The following is a 24,133-nucleotide window of genomic DNA, read 5'->3' on the forward strand; positions in this document are numbered from 1 at the left end:
TCCTATTCTACTCTAGCTTGCGTCTCGCCCATTCACCCTCTGAATGGCACGCATACACGATCCTTGTCTCAAGGCTTAAAAATCATTCTTTAACCTGTCTCCTCCCCTTCATCTACACTGACTGAAATGGATTTAACAGGCAAAATCAGTCTGGTCAGTCTATGCCTAATGTTTTGAACAATTGGTGTATGTCTCCGAGGTAAACTATCTGAATGCTGGTTGGTAATCCTACTGCATTTGGAGTCAATGATGTAGCTACTTTATCACTGTCAGTCCTTGGCATTGGAGAACTCATTTTTCAAATTACACAAACGCACACCAAATATAAGTCAGCCATTTAATTTTAGCAAGGTTCTCAAGCGATCTTATACATTTCCCTACTCTGAAAGTAAAGTCCTTAAACACTTAGAGGCAGTTCAATAATTTAAAATCCCTGAACTCAATCATCCATCTGCACAAATTATACATGATCTGCTCATGTTCCTAGTCTCGTACTAAATATCTTTAAATTGTTCCTAAATTTACAATGTACTGTACTCTGTGGATGCCAAAATGTGAACAACTTGATTACATACCTACACACACAACATTATCACTCCTAAAGCAAAGAATAATTTAAAGACATTCTGTACATACATTTCTGGCACAATCCATTATCTGCTAGTGCTAACACAAACCCAAAACCAACAGATTGTCGCATTCATACAAAGCAGAAAAGCGCAAAGAAAGCGTGTCAACATGATTTGCAGAAAAGACTGACTGATACTTCACATAAATGATGTCAGGATGAGTTTGTTTGACAGATAGAAGGAAATATACACTTAACTTCCATGACTATTTGGGGATATTTGTTGATGCCATACGTTATAGAACATATCAAGTGCTTTGTGACACAGTGGAAGTGGTGACAATTACGTGAGGAACACCACTCGAAATGTGTTTCTGGACAGAAAAAAAACAAGTCATCTTTTGGTATTTTCCTTTTTTCCTCCATTTTTTTTTAGGACAACATCCTCTGCAGTGAGTACAACCCTGACTCATGTGAGAGAAAAAAACAGATTTCAAAGGGGGGAACCACCGCACCAAAAAACATTTAGGAATATATTCCATTGTTTTGCTTTAAGCGTTTTTCAGCAAGGTGGAATAGATCACCTTGGTGATCTGCAGCACGGCGGCGTGTAGCGAGTACTGCACCACGATGGAGCCGAAGCCTTTGTAGAATCCCAGGGCTCCCTCCTCTCGCCGGATCACATTCACACAGTCCCTGATACCCTCATACTGCGTGTTGATGGGCAGGACCTCAAAGCCCAGGTCCGTGTTGTCGATGATGGTGCGCGTGCCCTGGATGTGGAGCCTGTGCATCACCGTCTCCAGCGGATAGAGGAGGACGTCGGCACACAGACTGGCCACGAAACTGGCCATGAGTTCAGGGAAGTAGGCGTCCAGCATGGTCTGGACGGTCTCAGAGCCGTCCACGGGCTGTTTGGCCGGGCTCCTCCGGCGCAGGAGGAACAGCACTAGCTTCTGCACGGTGGAGCTCACCACATAGTGGAGGACCCCGTGGAGCACGGTGGGGAGCATGAGGCCCCACAGGGGCAGCAGGCGTTTGCTGTGGGGGATGCCCATGCCCATGACCCGGCCCACACCCTCCTTCACACAGTCCAGGATGCCAGGGTTGTCCCGGATGATCTCACTCTGGGGACACACAACAAGGGACAGCATTGGTATGGTATGGCAGAATAGTTAAGAATGGCCTGAAATGATATTTGCTTGTGTGTTTGGATTGGAATGACCAGATCTGCAAAGGAATCGTAAAATGTACGGATTCTTTGATACTGACAAAGGTGGAGTTTCTCAAAAACATAAAGATCATATTTATCTTTGGTAGAAGAACGATCTTCACACAGTGGTAGGAAATTACCCAATTGTCATACTTGAGTTAGAGTATAGATACCTTAATAGAAAGTAACTCAAGTAAAAGTGAAAGTCACCCAGTAAAATACTACTTGAGTAAGTCTAAAAGTATTTGTTATAAAATATACGTAAGTATCAAAAGTAAAAGTATAAATCATTTCAAATTCCTTATGTTAAGCAAATCAGACGGCACCACTTTCTTGTTTTTAAAACGTACCGATATCCAGGGGCACACTCATACACTCATACATAATTTACAAACAAAGCATTTGTGTTTAGTGAGTCCGCCAGATCAGAGGCAATAGGGATGACCAGGGATGTTCTCTTGATAAGTGCATGAATTGGGCCATTTTCCTGTCCTGCTATGCATTTTGGGAGTAAGGGAAAATGTATGGAGTAAAAAGTACATTATTTTCTTTAAACGTAGAAGTCAAATTTGTCAAAAATATAAGTAATAAAGTAAAGATACCACAAAAAAAACTACATAAGCAGTACTTTAAAGTATTTTTATTTAAGTACTTTACACCACTGTCTTCACGCTCACAATTATCTTTATGTTTTAGGGAAAGTTAGTTAGAAAGTGGAGGGGAGTTATAGATGCGATACCGATGGACAAGATAAGGGTGGCCAAAATACAACCGACCACAAACGGATCATCATTCATATAAGTATGGACTCACTGACCTGCACAGTTTCAATGAGACTAGCTGAGTAAAATGGCATGGCAACCACATAGGTCAAACTGTAAGAAAGAGAGATACACAATGACTGTTCAAGAGATCAAAGCATTCTACCGAAATAAAGATATTATCAACACCATCTGATACCAGCATTTACTAAGGGTAAATTCCCTTCAATTACACTGCACCGTTTTGAGAAATATATCCATTGGCAATCAATAGTTATGCAACTGAATCCCCACTTTCACCAAACATACTTTGTCACTACTTTTTACAGTATGAAAACCATCCATTATAAAACAAAGCAAATAAATGTTATTACCCTTTCAGAACCAAATGCCCAATAACTTGCTTGGGGTTCCATTTGTGGGAGAGTTCCCTGAGGAAACAAACATAGTCAGACCTCTATCCATGGTACCAGTTCATATTTGTTTATTGCATATGTTCAAATAAGGAGATTCAACAGGATTGTGACTTTTAAGAATTTAAAAAGATTGGTTGAAACTAGTTTTTGTGTCGCTTGAACAGTTACTGTTGAAGTATGTGCGATAGTTTTGTATTATGTTTTGTGTGTCCCCCCCCCTTAGTGGTCTTTGATTTTGGTACTGGGACGTCTTGCTCATCTCACTGGAAACCTTGGAAGCTGATATATATGGCCCCTCTGAGTAGAATCGGCCACTTCAACATGTTCTGGTAGAGGCTACATTACAACGTGAATGCAAGTTTTACACTTAACGGTATCTAAAATGACTCGCAGTAGATGTGCTCGATTTTTATCAACAGCATTAAAAAAACATTTAAAAAATGTGCTCATTGAAGTCTTGTCAAAGCTAATCCATAAGGAATAGGATATGGTGGGCAATCAGGCGATGACTAAGGACAATATTTGTTCAGACCCGTTAGCGAGGTTTCTTGCGACCTGTAAACTAGGTTTCTTCTCTAAAATATAATCCATACCGTGGTAGTGGAGTACATTCACTAATGATGCCTTCTGTGCCCAATGTGACTCCTTGTACCACAAAGGTGCTGCCCATTCCTTTCCATAAGGCCTTAGGACCCTGCAAGCAGAGAAATCACAACAATATACCGGCATAAAACAAAATGACAGCCCCGAATTCACATTTTCAATATCCTTTGAACGATTTCTTGCGATACACTGTCTGTTAGGACTAATTGTGAATGTTGGGTATTTGGGATCATGAAAAACATTTATTACCTGACTCTTGGTGACATTATACATCACACTAACAGCAGTCAATGGGGACAGATGGTAGCACCTGGCATGATAATTGACCTGGAAGCCACAAAAAAAAAAAACAGAATTAGGAATAATGAACATTTAATATTACTACTTACTTCATTCATACTTACTTCAAGCGCACTGGAGCATTCTAATGGACAACTGTGATATACCCAGGAAGATTGATATATTGTATGGTAGAAAAGTCTAAAGACTACACCTCAGGTGGAACACATACAGTATCTAACCTGACCGTATGCTTACCTGGCACTGACGACGGAACACAATGCAAGGGTGAGCCAGGACATTTTCAGTAAAGAGACTGGAAGAAGAAGTCATCGTGTGAATAAATGAATATTACACTTCTACTGTATATGGAATGTTCAATGACGTAAATATCTTTTCGTAGAAATTTTTTTTCTCTTTCTTATGAATTCAATGTTGGATTATAGTCATCTCTTGACATTACTGGTGAACTACCGCCGTGGATAGGCCAAACACTGAATTACCTTGCAAGCCCGATACCAAATCCAGCAAATCTGTTCAACTGCTCTGAAAGAGAAAGAACAAATACATGTGAATATCAAACAGCAACATTTAATCGCAAACCTTATTTATTGCTCTATTTTAATAAGTCATAGTCACTCAAGTGACTATAGTCACTTAATAAGTGATAGTTTCTTATAACTATTTTGAGCGTCACAGATTGAGTAGCGTAGCAGCAGACTATTTTAATTGTGTATGTTGTTTACAAACCGGGTATCTGGCACACGTATTAGTCAGATGTGGGCTATTCCACAGTATGGGAATTGCGCTGAGACTCCTAATTTTTCACTTGAAATCAATGCCAAACAAAAAACATTTACACTGAACATTTTTCAAAAACACATTTACTGGAAGAACTGCGCAGATGCAAAATTTGGTAACAGAATTTCGGTAAAATCTCCCTCAGTTTTCGCACCGCATTTCCCAAAAAATATTAAATATCCACTCAGAATGATGATTCAAAAGATGTCTGCAGAAAGAATGGGGTGTCAGCGATGACATATCTGATCTTAGAGAAGCTGTCGTTGAAGAATATTCTCTGGGTTCTATTGGATAAATAACTATCCAACCATGTGCTAGCAGGTTATTTTCCATTTTTTTTAACCAATCATGTGTCATCTGGGTCAGTGCAGTACAAGTTGAGTGCACTTCTCTATACGCATGCTGAAAGTCAGCAGTTAACTTGTTCTCTGAAAAATAGCATTGTATTTGGTTAAACACAATTCTCTCCATCAGTTGACTAAGAACAGGCAGCAAATTGATTGGGTAGCTGTTAGAGCCAGCAAAGGGTGCTTTACAATTTTTAGGCAGCGGAATTACTTAAGCGTCCGTCTACGTCTGTGGACACACACACTCCTTTAGGCTTTGGTTAAAGATATAGCAAATAATGGTGGCAATACAGTCTGCTACCATTCCAATCAAGGTTGAGAATACCTGGTGGCTTATCATTATTGATAAATACCCTTACAAAATGAGATTGAAATGTATAAACTGCAGTAAAAGTGCAGTAAGTGCAGTCAACTGTAGTATTTTGAACACAATAATTGCAGAATAACTGCAGTTACACTGCAAAAAGACTGAAGTAAAAAAAAAAAAGTTATTTTGGACGCAGTATTTGCAGCATACTGCAATTAGACTGCACTCTAACTGTATTGTACTGCAGTTATACTGCACTCTAACAGCAATCTTATTTCATAAGGGATAACAATAGTTTTTCCAACTCTCCTACATGAACTAGATCAAATTCTAAACAGGCAATCCTTCACTTTCATTATTAGATCTTTTATACGAAGATATAATGGTTCACTGTTGTTGTTTCCCTTGAGTTTTTCCACTTTACTAGTGAAATGGTTCATTGAAATGATTGGCAATATTGAAAGGTTTTGTTATAAATGAACCATCAACTTCAATGAACGATGGAGATGAACTGTACTGTGCTGTCCAAACTTGTGAACATAGACGTCATTACGGATCGGACCAAATCTGAACCAGTCATGGACGTCTATTTTTGGGCCAAATGAAGGCTGGTCCAGACGTCTGTGGACGTTGAAAACAGGGCTAGACAAGGCAGACTGACCAAATCTCAAGTACTTTTAAATGTCCATGGACGTCCGGTGTCGGTCGATGCACAGTGGGTGAGGATGCTGGTTACAGTAAATGGAAAGAGAGGGGGCTCATGAATAGGTCTCATTAAGAGCCGGGGGAAGTTACATTAATTGGAGAGAGAAAGAGATGGAGGAAGAGGGAGGGGTTGTCTAGACTTTTCACACTATTGCCTTGACCACCAGACGACAGAAAAAGAAAACGGTTATGAGCTGAACATAACAGAATGCCAGTGGAAGGGAAGACAGTAGCAGCAAACCAACTGTGGTTTGTGACTACTATGATTTCCTAATGTAGCCAATTCAATAGTAGAATTTCCATTAACGATTTTTCTGAAATTCTGTTAGACACTTAGCTTTCATCTGACATGCTCCTATGAACTTCATATGTTGGTGCTCATGGGCCGTTTTACATGGAAATTACCATTGTTAAAGACACCCACAATATACTCCATCCTGAGCTGTGTCAACAATATGCCATTAGCTGGAGTGTAAGCCTAATTGACATCAATCAATGTTCACAAATCCACAACTAACCTAAAAAAGGTACAAATAACCAGAAAAGTGACTTTATAATATATGAATGACTGGCATTGTACTTCAATGTCACTGAATCCCTATATTGCACACATATCAGCTGTGACTGGTAAATTGTAAATATCGATTTCAAGGCGAAGAAGCAAAACGTCTTCTACTGACACGGACTCTGCTAACATTTAAAAGCTAACGTTAGCTAGACAGCTGAAATGTGTGAATGCTTTAACATTCGAAGCACTCATGACCCAGTGATGATACTGTGTCATTGTCGTTGCTGTTAATGAAAAGGGCCAGCATTGCTGGAATGATCATGATGTCGAACCCTTACCGGATGGAGGAGCCGTGGGCAGGGTATCTTGAGCACCAGGCGCTGCAGGGGCCGCCTCAAATGGGGGCGTGCGGTCATCAAAATGCAAATTTCGGCTACCTGGAATATCTGGCGGTGTTGTTACCCAATTCTGTAGGTCAACACTAGAGGAATTATTAAATGACCTTCCACTGTAACCCCCACTGAAAGCCGTATCCTCCCTACCCCTGTAACCTAAGCCATCAAAATTGTCCGGACGCCGAGAAGTCATGCTGCCTGAGAGCTAAATAGGAGTGACAGCTCCCTAGTATCACGATTGGTCAAATGTGTGTAACTATATCGCTCTCAAAATTTACGAGGAACACATTAAATATAAAACTTAACCACTGTATAACATCAATTTCACCCGCTAAAGCTAGCCACTCTAAATGACGTCGTTAGATAGCTAGCGATATAGCTAGCAAAACAACGCGAATGAACTGTCAACTGATCAACCGGAAGTGGTTTCGTTCTATTCCGCGTCCAAATTGCATTGTGGGATATGTATTTTTTTTGTGCACTTATTTGACATCGCTGCCATGCGTCCATGGAAACACAGCAAACATACGAGACAGATGTACACGAGATGAGAGTGAAATTCCATAGACGTAGGCGAGGAAAACAGGTGTCTACAAAATGATAAAAGCTGACAACGTTGTCATTTTGTATTTATAAAACTGTGCAAAATGCCTATAATTAAAGTTCCAGTTGTCCATAATTTGGGTATAATTTCCCAAACACACAAAGAGGATTTGCAAAAAAGACTTTTCAAAAAAGCTCAGGAATTAACAATCACAACCAATTCAAAGGCTACCAGGTAAGGACTGAGTTTACTGCACTGTCCCTTTTTGATCTTAATTATGTAATGTAGCCTATATGCGTGTAAAGGTCTGGACCATATGGCACAGGTGGTGGTGAACTTGCCCAATAACCTCAGAGTTGCTGGTTCAAGCTCTGTCTGCAAAATGAGCTAGACTGGGGGTGCTCAATTTAGGAGACTGCCAGAATTATGTTTTACTGTTTCAAATCTCGATATATTTTTGTAAAATGTATATACCCATACCTCTTCGTAAAAAAAATGCTTAGCCTACTACTGTATGTTTGTTGTCTTCACATATGCCTACTGTATGGTAAAATGTATATATTTTACAGAAACCCATTTGAAATAACAGAGGAGTTTATCAGAAAGTACAACAAGTCCCATGGCTCTGAGGAACAAGAAAAGTATAATGAGCTGGCACGACAACTACTTAGCCGAAGCAAGGTGTTTAGCTGGACTTATCTAATAATACATGCTCATATTTTAATTTTCTGTTGCAAACGATCCAGGGGTGCGTTCAGTTCGTTTAAACGTTTGTTACATTACATACCGGCTTGTACTGAATAACACATTTCACCAAAACGTTCTTTAAATTTATTGAACAGACTTTGAAGGTACGTATTTAAAGAGCAGCGGCCATGCTGACAGCGTTCCCCAACCCTCCCCTTTCCCGTTTAATTGGACGTACCATAATGTTTTTCGTACTGAACGCAGCCCAGGTGTCAATGTCCCGCATTCATTTCTCAACCATTTCCCGTGACAGTTCACAGAATTCCCAGCAGATGGTGACAAAATCAAATATGTGTGGCTATTTAACTGGACACTACGGTTAGGGTCAATTCCATTTAAATTCCAGTCAATTCAGGAAGTACATTGAAATTCCAATTCTCTTCTTGCGTTTCAATTAGGAAAATTTGGCATAGGAATTTGGTTTACTTTCTGAATTGACTGGAATTGAAATGGAATTGACCCCAACCCTGCTGTACACCTCACGGTAATCATATTTTTCCTCAACAGCGCAGAGCTGGACTGAAATGCATGGGTGAGGGCTACCACGTTCAGCTTCCTCTGGCATGGGCAGAGCTGCTGTTGCTTGGTTTGTGCCGTGGTAAAATTCAAAATGGTAGGTTATTATTGAGAAACCTAATGTGCATAGAGTGCACTTTTCAATAACTGTACTGTAATGATTGGGCCGGGCCCTGATTTATTTCCTGACCATTTGACCTGACCATTTAAAAACCCAGGGCCCTATAGATTACTATAACTATGTAATTAGAGCCTGGAGGATTTCCTGGTCAGGTCACATGGTCAGGAAAGATTTAGGGCCTTGGTAATTATAATGATAATGAATAATATGTTAATGCCATAGCTGTTAACACATACTGTTTTTGTTTAAATCAAGACAAACATTGTGTTACCTCTTTAGATTCCCTGGATTCCCTTCTGGTGTCACTGGACCATGCTCCAGTGCATGCAGAACAGATTCCCGCCCTCTTTTACCTTGGAGAGTCAGTCTTGTACTGGGTCTGTACTGATACGTCCCAGAAGCCCAATTTGTACACCTGCGAAGTGAAGATACTGAAGGTAGAGTGGACAGATCTAGGTTTCTTTTAAGTACCTGTCACTGTGTGGGGAAAAAATACCTTATGTAACAAGTTTACAGAACAGCCATACTCCTAAAACAGGGTAAGAACTTGAATTGTATTATATTTAGTTCACCTTTGCAACTTTATTGTGCTCTTTTAGCTGGGATATTTGGTCTTCTTGAGACTATTTCTCTTTCACATCTCTGGAAACCTTAGTGGATACCAAAGAAGCAAATCCCATCTTCACGTTTTTTTAAAAGGTAGAGTACTAGATGGATAAATCGTGATTCATTCTACTTTTGCATAGCAATATCCTGTAATAGTGTAATTATTGTGTGTGTTCCCATGCAGGGTCTACTAATTGATGTGAACTGTGTTGTTGAAAAACACAACTAATGGCTGTAAACTGTTTCCCTTTTAGCTCTGTCTCAGTGTGAGCCATGCTACCAACCGTATCCAAACATATTGCTCTCAGTGCACTTCATGTTACGTTCAGGGGAGATCATTTGTGGACTGGAACCTTTTGAAGATGATTCAGCATCAGTAAGAGTTACATACAAATTCTAACAAATCTCCTAAAATATTTATTTTGGTCCTGATTGAACAGTTGTTAAGAGCGCTGCCCATAGTATATACCCGTAATCAAGTAAAAGTACTTTAAAGTACTACTTAGGTCATTGTATCTGTACTTTACTTTACTATTTATATTTTTGGACAAGTTATACTTTTACTTCACTACATTCCGAAAGAAAATCATGCACTTTTTACTCCATACATTTTCCCTGACATCCAAAGGTACTCGTTACATTTTGAATGCTTAGCAGTACTGAAAAATGGTCCAATTCACACACTTCTCAAGAGAACATCCCTGGTCATCCCTACTACCTCTGATCTCACTAAACAGATGTGCTTAGTTTATAAATGATGTCTGAGTGTTTGAGTGTGCTCCTGGCTACCCGTAAATTTAAAATAATGGTTCCGTCTAGTTTGCTTAATATAAGGAATTTGAAATTAATTATACTTTACTTTTGATACTGAAGTACATTTTAGCAATTACATTTAAGATGATATAGCTTTAGACTTTTACTCAAGTAGTATTTTACTGGGTGACTCACTTTTACCTGCATAGAAAATGACTAATGTATCTTAACTTTTACTCAAGTATGACAATTGGGTACTTTTTCTACCAGTGCTGCTGGTTGAAAAATTTGCTTTGGATAATACTCTTCTAAGTGGCATATATTCATTTAAATCCAGTCTATCCCAAAAATGAATTTGGTTTAAGATTAGTGTAAGATTAACATTGGAAAAGTGTATTCACGTTCACTCAAATGCATGTCAATATGTGTAATTCTGCACTGTGTCATAACACAACATGACTTATCTAGGTGATTAATTAAGCGATAATGCCCTCGAAACCGGTATTTGGAAGAAATATTGGCACCGGTGTTGTTAGTCCCGAGACAAAGTCGAGTGCTGGCAAACCGTGCCAATATATCCTCCAAACACCGGCTTCGAGGACATTATCACTTTTATACAACGGGTTACCAACATATTCAAATAATGATTGAAATATTTTCATTACAAAATATATTTTGATTAATTTATTCATACTATTTAATCCTTTCAGGAGATATAGTCCCGACAGAAATCTATGTTTGCTACCCAAGCCGGCTGGTCGTTCGTTCTATCGGTTTGGTTGCCAGAAACGCGACCCAGTCGTTAAGTCTTTTTTGTTCTGTATCTATGGACGCGACCCAGTTGTTCATTCCAGATGTTCCATTGCCATACTGGCTGGCAACCTTCTTATCCCTTGCTTGCTAGCTAGTCAACTGCAGCTAACTTACAGTCACGTCAAACAGTGCAGCCAGAATAACAGCTAAGTAGCTGCATTTGCATTTGTTTAAGCTGTTTACTAGTGACATTTATTTGGATACACCCACAGGCCTGCCAACTTTTGAAGAAAGCTGACGGAAAAATCAAAAAGAAATAGTCTCACTGTGGTTACCAGATACTGTGAGAGTTAAAGGTAGTGTCTCAAATTTGATACCTGGGAAGTGAGATTTGCTATGTGAATTTCATTGCCCCCTGGCACAACTGCTAGACGGGGGACTGGGGGGGGGTCCTCCTCCAGGAAAATGTTACTTGTTTAAAGATAATGCAATGCTATGTATTTTGACATGGGTACAACCTATGACCAGGGTGGAAAATTAAAAACCACAGTTCAGGTGAAAAAAATAAAAAGAAGGGAAGCACTGCTAAGGTTCACAATAGTATGTTTTTGTAGACAGAAGGTGCTAAGGTACACAATAGTATGTTTTTGTAGACAGAAGCTGCTAAGGTTCACAATAGTAGGTTTTTGTAGACAGAAGCTGCTGCTAAGGTACACAATAGTAGGTTTTTGTAGACAGAAGCTGCTAAGGTTCACAATAGTAGGTTTTTGTAGACAGAAGCTGCTAAGGTTCACAATAGTAGGTTTTTGTAGACAGAAGCTGCTAAGGTACACAATAGTAGGTTTTTGTAGACAGAAGCTGCTAAGGTTCACAATAGTAGGTTTTTGTAGACAGAAGCTGCTAAGGTACACAATAGTAGGTTTTTGTAGACAGAAGGTGCTAAGGTTCACAATAGTAGGTTTTTGTAGACAGAAGCTGCTAAGGTTCACAATAGTAGGTTTTTGTAGACAGAAGCTGCTAAGGTTCACAATAGTAGGTTTTTGTAGACAGAAGCTGCTAAGGTACACAATAGTAGGTTTTTGTAGACAGAAGCTGCTAAGGTTCACAATAGTAGGTTTTTGTAGACAGAAGCTGCTAAGGTTCACAATAGTAGGTTTTTGTAGACAGAAGCTGCTAAGGTTCACAATAGTAGGTTTTTGTAGACAGAAGCTGCTAAGGTACACAATAGTAGGTTTTGGTAGACAGAAGGTGCTAAGGTTCACAATAGTAGGTTTTTGTAGACAGAAGGTGCTAAGGTTCACAATAGTAGGTTTTTGTAGACAGAAGCTGCTAAGGTTCACAATAGTAGGTTTTTGTAGACAGAAGCTGCTAAGGTTCACAATAGTAGGTTTTTGTAGACAGAAGCTGCTAAGGTTCACAATAGTAGGTTTTTGTAGACAGAAGCTGCTAAGGTACACAATAGTAGGTTTTGGTAGACAGAAGGTGCTAAGGTAGACAGAAGCTACTAAGGTTCACAATAGTAGGTTTTTGTAGACAGAAGCTGTACACAATAGTAGGTTTTGGTAGACAGAAGGCTGCTAACACACAATAGTAGGTTTTTGTAGACAGAAGGTGCTAAGGTACACAATAGTAGGTTTTGGTAGACAGAAGCTACTAAGGTTCACAATAGTAGGTTTTTGTAGACAGAAGATGCTAAGGTTCACAATAGTAGGTTTTTGTAGACAGAAGGTGCTCTTTGGTAAAAGGTGTAAATTGGTAATCAAAAGAAAAGGAGGATCAAGGCACTCTTCATATAATTAATTAAAATGCCTTTATTTGTATGGCATGTTCAATGTAAACAAAGTTTTAAAACTCTGATGCGTTTCGGCTGCATGGCCTTCGTCAGGGAGTACAAAGATATGATAATAAAATGTCCTCTTTTGAACAGCTTTTTCCAATCAACCCTGATTTGAAGAGGTAGTGGTTACAGAATTCACTGGACAACCCTAGTAAGCAATACTATACACATACATTTAAAAAAACAGTTAAATACTGTAGATATGTTATCAAAATGCTAATCGAGGCTTAAAGCATCAGAACACCTAGAAAGGTAGTTCTAACCTTGAACATGACTGGGCAAAGTGTTAAGAATAGGAGAGCCATCTATTTTATAGTACACTAGCAAACGGACCACAGCAGTCTAAACATAGCTGAGGGTAGTTGAGCAATATGTCCACTAAATGACAACAAAGGGACCTCTCACGACCCTACAGGAAAGGTGATAAATCCATATCTTCATTTAAAAAAGGGTACTTAGTGGCCAGTCGTTTGTAAATCCATATCTTCATTTAGACCAGGGTACTTAGTGGCCAGTCGTTTGTAAATCCATATCTTCATTTAGACCAGGGTACTTAGTGGCCTGTAGTTTGTAAATCCATATCTTCATTTAAACCAGGGTATTTAGTGGCCTGTAGTTTGTAAATCCATATCTTAATTTAAACCAGGGTATTTAGTGGCCTGTAGTTTGTAAATCCAAAACCTTTCCCTTTGGTTTAGCTGTTTCAGACGGTCTAATAGAGGCTGGAATATGATCAATACCCATAGCTTGTTGGAGGCAGGGTTGCCATGGTGTAAGGACTTGTAGTGCCTTGCCATGGGGTAGTCTTCATTGCCTACCCGAATGGCATACTTGTGTTCCGCTAAGCGGTCTTGAAGGCTTCTCTTTGTCCGTCCAATGTAGAACACCTTGCACTGTGGACATTCCAATCTGTAGATGACATGAGTGGTTTTGCAGTTAATGAAATGCTCCATTTTGGAAGCTGTGTCAACAAAATACTTCTTCTGTGCCATATTTCTGCAACCATCCTCCTCAGTGAATTTCATAAAAATGTTAAAACATTAAAAAAGCAATTTAGATAAAACTATACCAAATATATTCACATATCACCAAATAATTTATTAAAACACACAGTAGCCTCAACAGCACTCTGTAGGGTAGCACCATGGAGTAGCCGGAGGACAGCTATCTTCCATCCTCCTTTTGGTACATTGACTTAAATATAAAAACCAAGGAGGCTCTTGGTTCTCACCCCCTTTCATTGACTTACACAGTAATTATGACAGTTTAGAGGACGTCCTCCAACCTATCAGAGCTTTTGCAGCATGAACTGACATGTTGTCCACCTAATCAAAGGATCAGAATCTAGTACTGAAAGCATGAGCTACAGCTAGCTAGCACTGCAGTGCATAACATGTGGTGAGTAGTTGACTCAAAGAGAAAGACAATAGTTGAACAGTTTTCAACATATGAATTTATTAAAAAATGAAGGAGAAGCGAGAGAGGGCGTGAGAGTATCATTTTTCCTTCACTTTTAGTTTCACTTACTTAGCTAGCAAATGTAGCTGGCTTGTTTAGTTACTCAACACCTGGCTAAAACAGAGGAATGCTATGTTAGCTAGGTGGCTATGACTATCCAACATATCACTGGAATTCTTCCATGTCAAGGTACGCTTTTTGTTTAATTAATTTATCGCCACCGGCACCTGCCGGTGTAACTGCTTACTGACTGTACACTGTGACCTTACTGCATGATTGTAGTGGGTTTACTAATGTTTTTGTTTTATTAGCTATGTTGACTAGAATGTTACTTTAGCTAATATAGGTACAACGATGTATACTGTGTGTAGCGGTTATGACATGGTTTAGCTTGGAAAGGTTTTTTCGCCTGGTCACATAGAGCTGATGTGTTGTTTATTGAAGTCCACAAACAAAGGGAAACGGTGAGAGGAGGAGAGTGCATAGAGGCGAGAAGGAATACAACGTGGCTGCTATGAAAGTGAACTGTGTTTATGCATGATCAGGTGGGTATTAGTTCCACCGATTCTGTTTAAAAAAATGTCTTAAACGAAACGGGGAAAAATTACCAGAATTTGTCCAATAGAAACTTGTTTGCAACTGTTGGACGAATGATTACACCCTAGATAACCTAGGAGCAGGCAAGCATGTGCAAGGCGGTATTGAATGGGTCACTGTCTGTCCATGTGTCTGTCATCTCAAATTTTTCTCTCAACCTGTGTGCACCTATGTTGTAAACTTTCATTCAGGCTAGGTTGTAGCAACCTCGTGATGGGTATAGGGAAAATTTGATCATGCAGTAGCCTAAACCTATCGATGTTACATTGAATTGGGTGAATGGAATGTGAATGACAGTCATCAAACATGCTGTAATAGAAAATCATCATCACAAACGGCAGTGACCACCACTGCTGTAAATCTGTCTTTGTCACAGCCTAAATGCAAATTCGAGGGGAGTGGGGACTAATGCGAGTGTGGATTAAATCGACTTTAGTACATGTTGTCAAAAGGCTGCATTCTGCAATAATAGTGACGGGAGTAACAGCAAAACAAAATGTTGCCATTGTACATAAAACAGCACTGCCGTGCTGCTCCTTTTACCGTTTTATAAACTCAGCGAATAACATTCTCGTCTGCATTCAGCTACACTCTACACTTTATTTAAAACATGCATTCAATCCCCTTGATCCCTTACATAACTAGACCAATCATATGCTTCAATGTGCCGCTGTTCACTGTGCTGTTGCAAAACAGGACGGCAGAGGTTCCGCTCGTGGTGTTAAATTGCAGGCGCAGATGCTCCGATTTCAAAACGATTTGGAGCACAGTTGAAAAGTTAACGCGCTGACTATACAATTAACTAATTCGAAAAATAAAAGCAGTACTTTTCAATGCGTGAGAAGAGGGTCAAATGTGTGTGTCCATCTGCCAATGTGTGAGAGTTGGCAGATCTGCATCCACAACAATGAGTTTATGATGGGCGATTTCGCCTGGCATAGAAAATGTGCTCTCTCATCAGGACACTATTGTTCAGAGGAGCTAGCCAACAACACAGCAAACACAAACACTTCAAACTGAAGCTGCAAACTAGCTGCATTTTGTTTCGTTCACCAGTTTTCTATCGACCATTCTTTCCCTATAGCCATACAAATTATGCCAGCTGATTCATGATTTCACCTGGCTGAGAAAAGCTGCCCGCCTGTCATTCTCATCCCGACCCTTACACAGTTTATTACTATGGGACAGCTAGAGGTCGAATTTCAATACTGAAACAATGTTGCAAATGTCAGTGAGACAGAGTAAGGTTTATACAAATATCCGCTATTGAAAACCAGTTGCTAGTCTAAGAGAACCCGGAGATAATGTCAAGATGCTTTGTACAGCGGAGATCAAGTTGAGCAATTCATATAAATTGCCTGGCTGGGTTGACGAGACAGTGGATTGCGCAGTGAGATGGAACAGAGTAAATAGGCATTTCAAAGTCATAGCTTTAACCGGTGGTAATTTGTGGAATAGACACAGGCTGGAATAAAGTTTCAACCAATAAACGTCCAAGATTAGACCCCCCATTGTATGCTGTTCCCGTAGCTACGTCCTGATGCTTTCCATATGTGATCTGTTGTGTACTGTAGGCTCAGGCAGACTGTCAGGAGTATGACATGAACCAGGTGCTCTGGCATTGTCTTCTCAGTTGGTACTGCGTACAAAACAATGTCCGCCAGCTCTCCCAAGTGGCACAGCACCTCATCATGCTGAGAGAGGAGCTGCAGAAAGAAAACTGGTTGGTTTGGGCTGTGTGTTGTAATTTTGTTCTCTCCAGCAGTCAAACGTTTTCATTAGTGCATACATTACTCCTGGCGTATCATTCTTCATAAATATATGAATGTTTATTTTATAACAGTATCAAGTCATAAATACTTGTGTAATCATCCAAATCAAAGTGTTTTATTGTAAATTAATACATTTAATTTAATCTTTTTTAATCCAGGGTGGACTGTGCTTTAGGATTAATGGTTCTGGGTGAGGCTGCAAAGTCCAGCTTGTTGTGCCTTCAGATGTTGATGAGTCTCCACATCAACCCAAAGACAGAGCAGGATGGGATTATAGAAGAAAACGTAAAGCTATTAACTGCCATACATATTATGGGCTGGTTACCCAGACCAAGATTAAGCCTAGTCCTGGACTAAAAGTTATTTTAACTGGAGATTCTCCATTGAGCATGCTTTTTTTTAGCCCAGATCTAGGCTAAATCTGTTTCTGGTAATGCCGGCCCATAATCCACACACTAAATGAACTTCTCTCTCTTTTCATTTCTTTCATTCGTGCTAAAAGTATGTCATTCTCTTTTCCAGGAAGGTATGTCTCAGAGTGGTAGCTGGCCATGGCAGTTGGAACACATCTATACCACTGTGTTAGCAGACATATGCCAGCATAGCAGCAATGCAGAGATACAGAAAACAGCTCTGCTGGGCAGTCAAACCCCTCCAGGATATCACAATACTGATGGACTGCTTAAACTTCTGAACCACTGTAAGTCCAGGAAGTGGCATGACGGATGGAGATAGTGGAAAAACAAGCAAACAAACACTGTAACATGAGCATTGTACAAAAATAGCCACATTTGTTTTGGTTTTGTTTGTGGGAGTTATAGAGTTTTCATCATCTTCAGATTTGATGCCTATATGACTTATTAGCCTAAACTTCCATTGCATACATTACAGTTTAAAGCAAGAGTATGATCCAATGACACAGCTTGCGTTAGCCATTATCTTTACACCAAAAGTCTAAAGCAGTAATTCCCTATCCTGGTCTCCAGTTTGTCAGGGTTTTCACTGAGTGTGGTGTCATCTGTTCATTCGCTAGCTGGCGCCGAGGCCTGGCAGCTGCGCTACAGTGCTGTTCAGGCTTTGGTGTGCATATGCCGAGGGCTCAGCGGAGCTGTGTTGCAGGAGGGGCTGAGGAATGTGGCCTGGATCACTCTGCAGGAACACCTGTGCCAAGAGACTGACCAGAGAGTCGGAGATGCCGCCCGGGTTATAGAGGTGCCGAGTTGTTTTTGATATCTCTTAAGGTGCAGATCTTTTCCTAGTCCGGTCACATGGTCAGGAAAAACTCTGGGCCTTATTCCTCTCAAATGTCAACTTACTCTCAAAGAAAAGAGATGTCTTTGACTTTTCAACTGCTGTGTTGTCACAACTGCTTTTCCCTTTACAAAGTATTGTTTAAAGCACAAACATATCTGCTTACCAGGTTGGAGCTGAATAACATCATTAGGAAAAGGTTGAAATTTGAGCTGAAATAACGAATATCATTAGGATTCAATCTTAAAATCCAAACAAAAGCAACTTGGCTTCTTATTCACACATTTATTGTTAGTTGAAATATAATTTGCATCAGAAAAAATGTAAAACTGGTTCTTACTTGTGATCGAAACGAAGGGAACAAAGGCAGTTTTTGGTGATTTATGGATCCAATTAAAGATTAGCATATTTTATCATTACTGTGGTTATTACCATGGCATTGTTTAATACTCTGTCCAAGTTTTTGCAAATGAAATGCATAACTACTAAATGACTTAACTTATTATTATTATTTTTTAAACATAAGTTAAGGCACTGCAATATATATGTGCTCTTTTCTTTGTTTCCTAGGCTGAAATGAATGTTTCAGAGAGCAGTCTTCTCAGTGAGGGAGGGAAGCCATCATCATCTACCTCTGCTTCTAGCGTACCCGCTAGTCTACCTGGCCAACTGATCACCTGGAGGTTAGCATGTACCCTCTCACAGCTCTACCTTCCCCCCACGCCTCTCCAGCTCACCCCCCACACCAAGGCCAAGAAGGAACCACCACCTCCCTCCAACAGGCCTAGGCTGGAAGCCTGTTCTCCACTGCCTAAAGAAACACTCCCTGGCCCTGCCAGTAAGACGCAGCATCCAACCAGACATCCAGAGGAATATCACAGTGCCCCGGGGTACAGGAAACAGATTTTTGTCTAAATTGTTCTATGTTATGACTACAATACTTGATGTAACTATGGAAAAGAAGTGAAATGTAATTGAACATGATGTTATTACATTTATCCTAGAAAAAGTAAGAAACATCAAACTTACATGGACTTCAATGCACGTACAGATGTTGACTTGATGAGAGTTGTGGAGGACCAGGTGAGAGCATTACATTAAGGCACATACATAAAAAGTGATTCACGCAAGATTACATGCAGATTACAATTATGAATGTCAATTTTGTATTGATAATGTCCCTTGCATAAATAGAGATGTGCCAAAAACAAATCATAGAGTGTAATTAGAAATGAATGTCCTTTACCAGTGTGTGTGATGTGTTCCTTATGGTGGCATTGTGCCGGGGGATATACTGTACCCTGATTGCTTTTTGAGGATGTTCTCTTGCTAAAAGCGCATTAGCCAACCCTTACTGTGCATGGTTTAGTATATTAGCGGTGATAACTTAATCAAAGTCATTGTCATTTCTGATGATGGTTGAAAATAACTATGGTTGGGACGGAAATTCAAGTCAATTGTATTTTCATTTCGCTACAGTGGCAAAAAGAACTACAGATCAAAATGGCAGAGGAGGAAGATGCTGAACAAAATGAATTAGAGAAAGTACAAAAGGAACAAGAGGAACATTTCAAAGAGATTATGAGGAGGCGGGTGGAGAAAGTCAAGAAGGACACCAAACCATATGAGCTGCCTGAATATCAACAAACGGGAGGTCAAATCTGAATCTGAAAGAGACATACATGACTTGTGCTATGCTCTTTGTTATAATACTGATAAAAAAAAACATTTTTACCATGGTGATTGCATCTAGCATTATTTTGGAGGGAATTGTGTCTTTACAACAAGTGCAAATTGTTTTATGCACTTTATGTCATTTAATTGGCCAAGGTAACTTGGGTTTCATCCTTTTTTTAATCTCACATTATATTTACAGAAAGATAGAAAAAAGAATGGACAAAATGTGACTCTTAGCGAGTAACATTGGTAGACATTTGTGTGAACATTCCAAGTGAACTCGCAGTGCAGTTTCCCTTTACCTGCAAGTGATTGAATGGAACCAAACATCCGACTTGTGTGCTCTACCAAGAGGAGCTTCACAAAACGACAGTAGAGGTGGCGTAAGTGAGGACGTTGCACATCTCTGTTGAAGCAGTAGATATACTGCACTGAGGTTATCATAAGATGTGATTTAAAAAAATAAAAAAATGTGATAGCTGTGTAAAGCAACAAAAAATGTTTTATCACTCACCACAGTACATATACAGTGGGGAGAACAAGTATTTGATACACTGCCGATTTTGCAGGTTTTCCTACTTACAAAGCATGTAGAGGTCTGTCATTTTTATCATAGGTACACTTCAACTGTGAGAGACGGAATTTAAACAAAAACCCAGAAAATCACATTGTATGACTTTTAAGTAAATAATTTGCATTTTATTGCATGACATAAGTATTTGATCACCTACCAACCAGTAAGAATTCCGGCTCTCACAGACCTGTTAGTTTTTCTTTAAGAAGCCCTCCTGTTCTCCACTCATTACCTGTATTAACTGCACCTGTTTGAACTCGTTACCTGTATAAAAGACACCTGTCCACACATTCTTTGGGGATGCTTTTCTGCAAAGGGCACAAGACGACTGCACCGTATTGAGGGAAGGATGGATGGGGCCATGTATCGAGAGATCTTGGCCAACAACCTCCTTCCCTCAGTAAGAGCATTGAAGATGGGTCGTGGCTAGGTCTTCCAGCATGACAACGACCCGAAACACACAGCCAGGGCAACTAAGGAGTGGCTCTGTAAGAAGCATCTCAAGGTCCTGGAGTGGCCTAGCCAGTCTCCAGACCTGAACCCAATAGAAAATCTTTGGAGGGAGCTGAAAGTCTGTATTGCCCAGCGACAGCCCCGAAACCTGAAGGATCTGTATGGAGGAGTGGGCCAAAATCCCTGGTGCAGTGTGTGCAAACCTGGTCAAGAACTACAGGAAACGTATGATCTCTGTAATTGCAAGCAAACATTTCTGTACCAAATATTAAGTTCTGCTTTTCTGATGTATCAAATATTTGTCATGCAATAAAATGCAAATTAATTACTTAAAAATCATACAATGTGATTTTCTGGATTTTTGTTTTAGATTCGGTCTCTCACAGTTGAAGTGTACTCATGATAAAAATTACAGACCTCTACATGCTTTGTAAGTAGGAAAACCTGCAAAATCGGCAGTGTATCAAATACTTGTTCTCCCCACTGTATGAAGGTCACAATAACAGACCCATATCAATTAATGTAATACCACATGTCAATCCTGTGACATCAACTATGAAATGCATTCATTTTGCATCGATAGCAAATTGTAAGTGACAATTTTCTCCCAAGACCAACATACAAAGATATGTACATAAGGCTCATTATAGAACTGTGAAATAAGGCACATTTCTTGCTCTTTGGAACGAACAACAAAACAAGATCTCACTTGTAATTAACAATTTATCACATATAAATGTTGACTGCTAAAAAAATATTGAATTAATATTTAGAATCAGTTGGCCTTCAAATCTTTTTTCAGGCACGCCAAGGACATGAAGCAATATTCACTATGATTGAAGCCATACCTCAGTATAAAGAAAACAAAGAATCACATTGTACAAAATCATATCTGTGGAAAAAGGAAATCTGAAAATGTGGTCTTCCCAATAGAGTGAGTTCATGTGAAATTGCAACACAAATGTTCCCAACACATACAGAACCTGAGACTGCAGCATAACTAGGTATACTGGACTCAAACAATATAATATTGCACTTGTAGAATTAAGCTTAAGCAAGTTCCATTTACTTCTCCTCCTGCCTCTCTTTCCTTCTCCACCTCTCTCCTTCCTTCTCGTCCTCCCTCTCTTCTTCCCCTTTCCCTCCTTCTGTCTGTTCCAAGGATGTCCTATGCATTTCAGGCTTCTGCATAGCCTCGCTGACTATGTTTTTTCGGCACAGGAACAGAGGCCGGATGTTGGGCATGTTCCATGGCGATCACCGACTCTCTGGCCAGCGCTCATGTCAGCTGCACACGGTATGTGCTGATCTCCATTGGTTTAAGGCTGATTTCCTCTTGGTTCGGCCCTTTCTCAGGCGTGTGCATCAGAGTAAGAGACGCAGGGGTGATGCTCTGGAATTTCAGTTCAGAAAACAGCTTCTCCATGCGGATCTGTGAGAAAACCAATCCAAAACATGAACAATGGCATTATACCCGCATGTTTCAATAGGAAAACCCATTATGAAAGGCGTTGATGCATAGGTTCAATAAAATAAATTGACACCGATGATCACGATGAAATACCCTTTTAATATATGCTATTTAGCAGACACTTTTATCCAAAGCGACTTACAGTCATGTGTGCATACATTCTACGTATGGGTGGTCCCGGGGATCGAACCCACTACCCTGGCATTACAAGCGCCATGCTCTACCAACTGAGCTACAGAAGGACAGAAGCTAACTGGACACTTAACAGGCATATTAAATATATTAAGATTTAGTGCTTGGGTCAACAGAGATTTCACCATCTACTCTGGCCATTTTCTAATGAACACACTCTTGGTCATAACAGCCTTGATTTTCCTATTGGAGAGAGATAAGTATTCACTTAAACTGATTATGGTTGCATTGTTACAGTTGTCATGACATTGGAAAAGGAGGAAATGTAATGAAAGGAATTTCCTTCCTCACTGCACATTTTCTGTGGCAAGTGACTCTAGCTTTTTTGCTGGAGGGGAAGTTAATTTCTGTAACACTACTAGCTGCTTGAATAAAGAGCATCGCGTGCAACCCTCAGGTTAAAATTCCCTTTAATCACTAATTAATAAAGTGTTTGATCACAACTTTAATTTGTGTGTGTGTGTGTATAACGTGTGTGTTCCTGTGTGTGCTAGTGTGCCGGTATGTGTGTGGCAGGCCTTACCTTCCCCTGCGTGGTGGCACACAGTAGCCCTGTGTTCCTATTGGAGAGGGCGCAGTCAAAGCCTTTTCTGTGCAGAATCAAAGCCGCCTCGTCCGACGGCCCACCCCCTTCCTCCTGTAGGACCAGTGAGAAACTTCAGTCCCCATAAAGACCCCTCCTGTTCTCTCTCCCCCCCTTCAGCCTAAACACTGGGGCAATTATAGAGACCACCCTTTCACCGGTCAGCTGCATTTCCACAGCCATGTTCGAGGTGCTGCTTCTGCAACAGACCTGGGTTCAAATACTGTTCTACATCATTTCAAACACTTTATCAGTGCTTTATTGAGCTAGTCTGGATGAATGGACCAATAGAATAGTCTCAATACCGCAAACCCCACCCCACCTATCTGGAATACCAGGCAAGAAAGATCGAAAGATTTTAAGTAGTATTTGAACCCAGGTTCGGACTCTGAAGCAGGGTTACTGCAGTCAATTTCATCCCCCTTTCAGAAACAGTTTTTTTTTGTTTTTACATCCACAGTTCCTGGCTGAGTATATGGAGATGCCACAGTGCATACTAAGTGTGTTAGTAGTGGGTAGTAGCGGCAGTGGTGTCATCATGTGAGTATTTGTATAATTGAGTACAAAGCCCTCGTCGAAAACACATTCAACGATTCTGCCCGTCTCCTCTTTTGATTTGTTTAAATTGGATGTCCGAGCGTGCCTGTACAATCGATAATCGAGCAAATTGGTCGGCAGATCCCCGGAACAATTAGCTCGACCTTTGACATGATAGACGGCGGTGTTATCAGAGTTGATGGGCCATGCAACAACAAAGAGGAGATCATTGAAGACTTACAACATACAGATGTAGTGTATATTTACAGAGATTATATAAGGAAATGAATGGAGAGCCCCTTGGAGGAGTGCTGAGTGTGTGTTTTGTCCTAACAAGCAATTAAGCCAGTATTCCATACAGCCAGGGTAATCCATACAGTCAGGGATGTGCTTAATCATATTAAAGACAATGACCAAGAGAACACAGCGATGCACTCATCACTTTAGAAAACCTGGTGACCCTTTTGTAAGGAGTTGCTCCTATGTGGTACCACTGTAAGTACTGTGGCAACAGCATTGTTTTAACATGTTACATAGTAATTCATCGTTTGAATACAGTAGCAAATGACGCGAGCGTTTCTTTTTTGGGGAATAAGGAACGGGTTCATTCGAAAAATGTCCCGAACGCCATGAATATGCAAGTACAACGCAACGATTAAATCACTAGGTAACAACCTGTTAACGCAAGGGAAATGAAAACATTACTGCACAGGTAAAAGAGCAACAGGATGTACGGCTTGTTGCGGCCTTATGCTCCACAGAGAGAAAAGAGAAGAAAGTATTATGTA

General features: G+C 40.1%; 3 protein-coding genes across 6 annotated transcripts in view; 1 reads left to right on the forward strand and 2 right to left on the reverse strand.

Moving 5' to 3' along the window:
- Window positions 1-323: 323 nt before the first annotated feature.
- On the reverse strand, window positions 324-7,326 carry LOC124048630 (solute carrier family 25 member 46). Its single transcript, XM_046369607.1, has 8 exons — window positions 6,847-7,326; window positions 4,344-4,386; window positions 4,099-4,156; window positions 3,811-3,888; window positions 3,552-3,652; window positions 2,917-2,973; window positions 2,599-2,656; window positions 324-1,695 (listed from the first exon to the last, which is right to left on the reverse strand). The coding sequence occupies exons 1-8, from the start codon at window positions 7,094-7,096 to the stop codon at window positions 1,120-1,122; spliced, it is 1,221 nt and encodes a 406-aa protein (XP_046225563.1). The 5' UTR covers window positions 7,097-7,326; the 3' UTR covers window positions 324-1,119.
- A 64-nt stretch (window positions 7,327-7,390) lies between these two features.
- On the forward strand, window positions 7,391-20,157 carry tmem232 (transmembrane protein 232). 4 transcript variants are annotated; one of them, XM_046369603.1, is made up of 13 exons: window positions 7,391-7,681; window positions 8,017-8,128; window positions 8,702-8,807; window positions 9,111-9,268; window positions 9,431-9,530; window positions 9,692-9,813; window positions 16,410-16,558; window positions 16,766-16,892; window positions 17,130-17,133; window positions 17,641-17,819; window positions 18,429-18,748; window positions 18,863-18,941; window positions 19,338-20,157. In XM_046369603.1, the coding sequence occupies exons 1-13, from the start codon at window positions 7,551-7,553 to the stop codon at window positions 19,521-19,523; spliced, it is 1,773 nt and encodes a 590-aa protein (XP_046225559.1). In that variant the 5' UTR covers window positions 7,391-7,550; the 3' UTR covers window positions 19,524-20,157. The 4 variants fall into 4 exon arrangements, with proteins under 4 accessions (XP_046225559.1, XP_046225558.1, XP_046225561.1 ...); XM_046369602.1 differs by having other exon boundaries at window positions 7,393-7,681; window positions 17,130-17,307; XM_046369604.1 differs by having other exon boundaries at window positions 7,537-7,681; window positions 8,707-8,807; window positions 17,130-17,307.
- Window positions 20,158-21,267: 1,110 nt separating this feature from the next.
- The window catches only part of man2a1 (mannosidase, alpha, class 2A, member 1), a 72,468-nt gene continuing 69,602 nt past the window's right edge, over window positions 21,268-24,133 (reverse strand). Inside the window, exons 21-22 of the mRNA XM_046369608.1 lie at window positions 22,749-22,862; window positions 21,268-21,994 (exon numbers count right to left, since the gene is read on the reverse strand). Of these exons, the coding sequence (XP_046225564.1) occupies window positions 21,842-21,994; window positions 22,749-22,862 (267 nt within the window). The 3' untranslated portion in view covers window positions 21,268-21,841. The remainder of the gene's footprint in view (window positions 21,995-22,748; window positions 22,863-24,133) is intronic.

The sequence above is a fragment of the Oncorhynchus gorbuscha genome, linkage group LG11 (assembly GCF_021184085.1).
Source record: "Oncorhynchus gorbuscha isolate QuinsamMale2020 ecotype Even-year linkage group LG11, OgorEven_v1.0, whole genome shotgun sequence".
NCBI classification, from domain to species: domain Eukaryota; kingdom Metazoa; phylum Chordata; class Actinopteri; order Salmoniformes; family Salmonidae; genus Oncorhynchus; species Oncorhynchus gorbuscha.

Excerpts from the sequence above, each read along its gene's own strand:
- LOC124048630 (XM_046369607.1), bottom strand. The coding sequence starts at position 7,096 with ATGACTTCTCGGCGTCCGGACAATTTTGATGGCTTAGGTTACAGGGGT. Across the intron at positions 4,387-6,846 it reads GCCCACGGCTCCTCCATCCG|AGCAGTTGAACAGATTTGCT; the intron begins GTAAGGGTTCGA and ends TTTCTCTTTCAG. Across the intron at positions 3,653-3,810 it reads ATAATGTCACCAAGAGTCAG|GGTCCTAAGGCCTTATGGAA; the intron begins GTAATAAATGTT and ends CTCTGCTTGCAG.
- tmem232 (XM_046369602.1), top strand. The coding sequence starts at position 7,551 with ATGCCTATAATTAAAGTTCCAGTTGTCCATAATTTGGGTATAATTTCC. Across the intron at positions 17,308-17,640 it reads GCTTAAACTTCTGAACCACT|CTGGCGCCGAGGCCTGGCAG; the intron begins GTAAGTCCAGGA and ends TTCATTCGCTAG. Across the intron at positions 17,820-18,428 it reads ATGCCGCCCGGGTTATAGAG|GCTGAAATGAATGTTTCAGA; the intron begins GTGCCGAGTTGT and ends TTTGTTTCCTAG.